The sequence below is a fragment of the Octopus sinensis genome, unplaced genomic scaffold (assembly GCF_006345805.1).
Source record: "Octopus sinensis unplaced genomic scaffold, ASM634580v1 Contig17091, whole genome shotgun sequence".
NCBI classification, from domain to species: Eukaryota; Metazoa; Mollusca; class Cephalopoda; order Octopoda; family Octopodidae; genus Octopus; species Octopus sinensis.
This window is the reverse complement of record NW_021834794.1, coordinates 30,001-37,500: the sequence shown is the minus strand read 5'-3', so window position 1 is coordinate 37,500 and position 7,500 is coordinate 30,001. Positions and strand designations below refer to the sequence as shown.

The 7,500-nt window shown below is 39.2% G+C and overlaps 1 protein-coding gene across 2 annotated transcripts in view; it reads left to right on the top strand.

Annotated features, from left to right (window-relative positions):
• The window catches only part of LOC115230999, a 38,445-nt gene that overhangs the window by 5,425 nt on the left and 25,520 nt on the right, over positions 1-7,500 (top strand). For both annotated transcript variants that reach the window (XM_036499904.1, XM_036499905.1), the window contains exons 5-9: positions 1-34; positions 2,159-2,717; positions 4,169-4,426; positions 5,458-5,883; positions 7,309-7,500. The exon at positions 1-34 is cut by the window's left edge and continues 313 nt beyond it; the exon at positions 7,309-7,500 is cut by the window's right edge and continues 606 nt beyond it. In XM_036499904.1, the coding sequence (XP_036355797.1) occupies positions 1-34; positions 2,159-2,717; positions 4,169-4,426; positions 5,458-5,883; positions 7,309-7,500 (1,469 nt within the window). The remainder of the gene's footprint in view (positions 35-2,158; positions 2,718-4,168; positions 4,427-5,457; positions 5,884-7,308) is intronic.

The window sequence follows — 7,500 nt, the reverse complement described above, 5'->3', positions numbered from 1 at the left end:
CTTTATCCTTGGCCAATGATTATACAAATAACACGTGAGTTTAGTTTTTTGTTTGTTTTTTTTACTTGTTTCAGTCATTTTGACTGCGGCCATGCTGGTGCACCGCCTTTAATCGAGCAACTCGACCCCGGGACGTATTCTTTGTAAGCCCAGTACTTATTCTATCGGTCTCTTTAGCCGAACCGCTAGATGACGGAGACATAAACACACCAGCATCGGTTGTCAAGCAATGCTAGGGGGACAAACACAGACACACAAGCATACATGCACATACATATATATACATATATACGACGGGCTTCTTTCAGTTTCCGTCTACCAAATCCACTCAGAAGGCTTTGGTCGGCCTGAGGCTATAGCAGAAGACACTTGCCCAAGGTGCCACGCAGTGGGACTGAACCGGGAACCATGTGGTTGGTAAGCAAGCTACTTACCACACAGCCACTCCTACGCCTATATATATATATATATGTGTGTGTGTGTGTGTGTATTTTGTTTTCATCAATAAAACGTAACAGAACGGTTTGTTTCTCTCCTTTATTAATCTAAGAGGTGGGTACCGAAAAGTTCCTGGCTTTAAGTCCTGGTTGGAGGCCCAACCTTCCGTGTTCTTTAATGAGGATGGGGCGGGGGGCTCAGAAAAAAAGCTGGAGGATCGCTGCAATAAGTGTGTGAATCAAAGGGGGGGGGATATGTTGAATAAAGTCCATAATCAAATGATCCTCCTGTGTTTTCTTTTATTCAAAGCCAGGAACTTTTCAGCACCCACCCCTCGTATGCAATTATTTTCAACTGTTTATTTTGCCACCTCAAATATTTAAATAGCTTTTATTGTTTTATTATTATTATTATTATTATTATTATTATTATTATTATTATTATTATTATTATTACTACTATTATTATTATTTTCAAGTTACCCTCTCTTTCAATATGACTTGCTGCTTCGCATCGGCCGCCGGATTAGGCGGTGCTGTTAATCTTGACAGACGACTTTACTGCTCGCCTACAAACGCACACATACACGCCCTTACGCACGCTCTCTCTCTCTCACACACACACACACACACACACACACAGACAAACACACACGAGTACGAAAGCACATAACTACACATAAGTGTTTATTCACATAGCTTCGTCAAAAAAAAATGAAAGCGAGTGTGTGGAGAGGCACAATGGGCATAATGTGTGCCTACAAATGCGTTTGTAGGCACATGCGTGTATACACACACATGCACGCACACACACACACACACACATATATATTTATACTTATACTCACACATATATTTATATGCATGTATATATGTATATGCATACATACATATATATATATATATCTTAATCAATGTGTACAGTATCACATATCCATTACGGCCGATCTTAAGAATCGGTTTCGCATTGGGTGTTAAACCGGGTGTTAGATAACAGCACGGTTACATAATACCGCGTGCTCGTCAGAGCTACTAGGAATGGAAAAGAAATATGGTAACTGCCGTCTGTGACCTCGTTTAGTAAACATGTACTCGAGTAAAAAACAAAAAAGCATTGAGTAATTCTTCAATTTAATGTTAACTCTACATAAAAAAAATAAAATGTGTATGTGTGTGGGGGGTTGCTCCCCTCCTTTGGTCCTTAAATTCTTAATAGAGTGATAGGGACACCGTCACATAATGCGGTATGCCTTGTGCAAACTTAGACTGTTGGGCAGGGATGAGCAAACCCATCGCTCTCCATCGACTGGTGACAGTCGAGTTCTGGCAGAAAGAAAGCCATAAAGAAAGAGTGACATAGAAGGATCGTCTCTAATGCATGGCAGGTACTTCATATAGATAGATAGATAGATAGATAGATAGATAGATAGATAGATAGATAGATAGATAGATAGATAGATAGATAGATAGATAGGTAGGTAGGTAGGTAGATAGATAGATAGATAGATAGATAGATAGATAGATAGATAGATAGATAGATAGATAGGTAGGTAGGTAGGTAGGTAGGTATGTAGGTATGTAGGTATGTAGGTAGGTACGTACGTACGTACGTACGTAGATAATTAGGTTGACAGTTTGACTGATCAGTTGCTTGACCGATCGATTGATTGATTGATTGTTTGGTTGATTTTTGCTTCAAATTTACATTTTTGTTTTCTTAGATACATTCGAGGAATGGTGGCAGTTTTGACTGGAACACGCTTCATCGTAGAATTCGAAGATCACTGGAAGCGCATCAACGAATCGAACCCTTCCAATGAAAACCCCTGGATTAAAGAATGGTACATGACGCGAAACAAGTGCAAATTTCCTGGTGTGCTACACTCTCCGTTTAACTTCTATCCAGACTGCGTGTTACCCAGTGAAGAGGAAAAGAGGATTCATTTTTCTCAGGACCAATATGTAGAACCTGCTGTTCATGCTGTGTTTACTTACGCGCGGGCCCTAAAAACGGCTCAAAAGAAATTGTGCGGCAATGTTGCCGGAATATGCCCGGCTCTGTTGAACCTTGATAGCAAAGATTTCGCCGAGCAGTATCTAAAGAAAGTGCAATTTACATACAAAACCGACGAAAGGATTTCTAGTTTGGCCTCTGATAGATACGCGCCTTACCAGAAAGCCAAACACCTGAGCTTTGATAAAAACGGGGAAATAATCAGCCCCGAGTTTGGGGTTTGGAATTACAACAGAATGTTGAATAAAAACTTCAGGTTTAGAAATGTAAGTAATACTTATGAAATTGTTGTTGTTGTTGCTGCTGCTGCTGCTGCTACTACTACTACTGCTACTGCTACTGTTTTTGTTGCTGCTGTTGTTGCTTGTTTGTTGGTTTGTTTGTTGAGCGAAGCGGTCTTCGTCCCAGGGTGGGAGAAGTCCGAAACGTGGTCCTTTGCTATTCGTAAGACCCGCAGAAGAGAAAGCAGGTCAACCCGCGACACCGAGAGCATCGATGGATGGATGAATGCACATCCAGGCTCAGCGGTTGCGTAGGAAGTCGGGGACAAGAAACAGGAAGAAAGAGTGAGAGAAAGTTGGAGCGAAAGAGTACAACAGGGGTCGCCACCACCCCCTACCGGAGCCTCGTGGAGCTTTTGGTGTTTTCGCTCAATAAACACATACAACGCCCGGTCTGGGAATCGAAACCGCGATCCTCCGACCGCGAGTCCGCTGCCCTAACCACTGGGCCATTGCGCCTCCACTGTTGTTGTTGTTATTATTGCTGTGATTTATATTTTTGTCGTCGTTGCTTAATGTCAAGTGAGCAGGCCTATCATAAAAGACATTCCAAATGTAGCCATCCAGTTTATTTTGCTGGTGGGAGAGGGTCGTTTTGCTTTCTGGAACAATAATAACTGGTGTCCCATTACATTATTTCAAGATGAAGGATGTAATCTGTGTGCGGTGGTGGGGAGTTAAAGCTTTGGAAATTATCCGGATATATATACATATATATATAAACATACATATATATATGCACACATACATACATACATACATACATACATACATACATACATACATACATACATACATACATACACACACGCGCGCGTACACACACATACGCACGCATATTTGGTTCAATTGTACAGAAAACAAAAGATAAAGACAGGCGAAGGAACAACGAGTAGAGGTATTCATTTGACACTGAGGAATAATCGAAAATTATTTGACGTTTCGAGCCTAGGCTCTTCAACAGAAAGGGATATGTATGTATGCATGTATTGTGAGCATATATATGATAGATCGTTAGCTACTACGCACATTTTTTTCTCTCCTTGTTTCTTTCTGTGTATCTTTCTGTAGAAGAGCGTAGGCTTGAAACGTAAAAGACTTTTTCTATTCCTGAGCGCTATACTAATACATCTGTTTGTTTGTACACCACCTGCCTTCGTCTTTTGTTTATTTTCGTAAACTTTCTCTTTATATATATATATGGTTATATATATATATAATGATATATATATATAATGGTATAATGCATATATATATATATATATGTATACATATATATACATATATATATCATTTTATATATATATATATATATGTATGTATGTATGTATGTATGTATGTATGTATGTATGTATGTATGTATGTATGTATGTATGTATGTATACATATAGATATATACATCATGATTATGTATTCTATTCTATTTTCGTATTCAGGTCGGAAGTTACTCCGATGGTCGGTTGTCTTTGGACACATCGAAAGTCTTCATGTTTAGCCCCAATCGAACGACAGAGCTGTCGTCTCTACCGACATCGTTATGTCCGAATGCAACGTGTCAGCCATGTTTAGGCTCTTTCGTGGATATCAAGTACTTCTTCAGAAACGGCGATGTCATCTTAACGAGTTTCTTCTCTCTCCATAGTAAAGGTGATTTGCCGTTTAGCTGTGGTTTATTCACAACAGACAGCGCCCAGGTAAACCAGTTCATTCTTTGTTTTGTTTTGTTTTTTGCATGCATGCATTCTTTTATTCTTTTACTTCTTTCTGTCATTTGATTACAGATAAATATATTCTGTTTGTATGTTTATGTGTGTATACATTATCTATTATATAAAATCCGTTCTGTCTGTCTGTGTGTGTGTCTTCTATGATCTCGGGCATCCTCCATCCGATTGCGCTCAAATTTGATATGTAGATACCGACGGTATCAGGGCGTGTATAAATCTTGAAAAAATTACAAAAATCGATTCCAGGTGAGAATACGATCGATAAAGGTCTGGGAACGTGCATTTGTAAAATCGTTTTTCTTGGAATAGAAAAAAAGTCTATCTTTATTTTACTTGTTTTATGGCCAGATCTGGCTTTTTACATTTGTCCTACAATGTCACTTTTAAAAAATCACGTGATCAAAATTGCGAAGCTGTGCGATAATGTGTGATCAATTAAAAAAAATATGAATAAATAAGCAATAGGCGCCGGAGTGGCTGTGTGGTAAGTAGCTTGCTTACCAGCCACATGGTTCCGGGTTCAGTCCCACTGCGTGGCACATTGGGCAAGTGTCTTCTACTATACCCTCGGGCCTACCAAAACCTTCTGAGTGGATTTGGTAGACGGAAACTGAAAGAAGCCCGTCGTATATATATATATATATGTGTGTGTGTGTGTGTGTGTGTGTGTGTGTGTGTGTTTGTCACCCCCCAACATCACTTGACCGATGCTGGTGTGTTTATATCCCCGTAACTTAGCGGTTCGGCAAAAGAGACCGATAGAATAAGTACTAGGCTTACAAAGAATAAGTCCTGGGGTCGATTTGGTGGACTGAAGGTGGTGCTCCAGCATGGCCACAGTCAAAGGACTGAAACAAGTAAAAGCGTAAAAAGAGTAAGAGTATTCCATTTGGCAGCGTGATCTGAATAGGAAACAGTGCAATGGAGTCAGGTGACCGGCTTGATTCTTCCTCTTTTTGGCTTAAAACTGAATCGTGTTTCCCCGTGTTTTGTTGCAGATGCAGTATCTCGAAGCAGTGTTGTACGCCATAGATAACCTTAAAAGACTGTTTCCTTCGTTACTGCCTGGAGTGAAGCTTGGAACCTTAATATTAGACGATTGCAGTTCGTCGAGTAGTGCCATATCACAGGTTTCGGACTTACAACACGGACGACTCATGGTGGTCGACTCTCTCACTCGTTCTCCACTCCAGCCTAGAACCATATCAGGGTACTTGGGTCTATCTGATACCTGGCTTACTGTACCCTTGGCAGAGACCATGGATCGTCTGGAGCGGCCGTTCGTCGGTTATACCGCCATGGGCTATCAGATGAAACCGTCTACCAATGAATTCCCATTCTATTTGAACCCGTTACAGCTACACTCAACACTCATGCGAGTACTCTCTCAGTTTCTTCGAAATGTCGGATGGAAATACATACAGGTAAGACAATTATTTCCTTCTTTGATCAAATAATCACTTTAATTTTTTTTGCAAATTTGTGTGGAAAAGGCCTTATTATCATTGATGGTCCTTTTTAGGGGCGGTAAGTTGGCAGGTTCACTAGTAAAGGATGAGCCCCTAAACCTCTCTGTAGTTCTCATTTACGTTTCCTTACTTTCTGAGTTGGTTTTAAGGTAAAGGTCAACTTTACCCTTTATCCAAAATTTGAATAAAAATTATACAATTTTTTTTCATGCAAGTCAAATTTTTCAGGTCCACATTTATAGCCAAATTAAAGTTTGGTCAACTACGACACCAAAATGACTTTGGAGGAGCAAAAATTCCATGTGAAATGCAGCAAGATTAGGAAAGATAGCAACAATGTTTGAATGTTTATGCTACACACTATGTTGGCTTGTATGTTGGAAAATACGGTATATAAGGGTTTGAGAGAATGTATGTGTATATGTGCTTGAGGGAATGTGTATAGGAAACATTTTACATTGTATTTTACAACATACAGGTTGATGTTTTCAAACCAAAAGTTACAGACAAAAAAAGGTCAGTCGACTTATACACCTGGGTGACTTTGTAGGACGAAAAATTCCAACGGGAGTGATAATGTTTGAATGTTTACACTATACACTATGTTGACTTGTATGCTGGAAAATATGGCACTTAACTTTTGGACAAAAGCGATACCAAACTTTTATCCAACTATTATTTGGCAGCTTACTCGTTGCCTTTTTGTTTTCATACGTTGCGGTATTTTGCTTTCTAATTTCCAATCCTGCCGAGGTGACTTTGCCTCATGTTTAGCGGCAAATCATTGGCGGTGGGATTTTGCTGACATACGATGACTGAAGCCTGCAGCTGATGAAACGCATGTACGTTGAAATTACGTGATCCAGCAGTTCTGCAACCCATGTTCGACGACTTTCGTCTGCTAGCGATATGTCTGTGCTTCTTAGCACTTATCGTCTATCTCTCAGGGCGAATACCGCTGTAATACGGTATTCTAACAATATATTCACATTAAGTAGGATACAAAGATTGGCATACATATATATATATATATAATATATATATATATATATATGTGTGTGTGTGTGTGTGTGTGTGTGTGTGTGTGTGTGTGTATGTATGTATGTATGTATGTATGTGATCATATATACTAAGGGTATATAATTTGTGAATGTGTGTATGTATATACGTATGTATATGTATGCGTGTATTTTTATATGTATGTTTTTGTACATGTATTTACGCTTATGTGTGTATGTCTGTATATATGCATGCGTAAACTTATATGTATATATTTGTATCTATGTATATACACATAAAATTATTCATATAAGTACGTTTGTTTTCATTCAATAGTTTTCCCTGTCAAACTATTTAAAGTTGTTTTCTTTCTCTTATCAGGTGTTGTATTCAGATGATTCTTACGGCGAAAATGGCCGAATGGAACTAATCAAAGAAGCGGCAAAATATGGTATTTGTGTGGTTGCAAGCCACTCAGTTGACAAGCTACAGAAGAGCACTGAGTTGATAAATGCGCTTAGACGAAACCCGAACGCAAAGCCTGTTGTGGTTCTTGTCAATAGTAAGGAATCT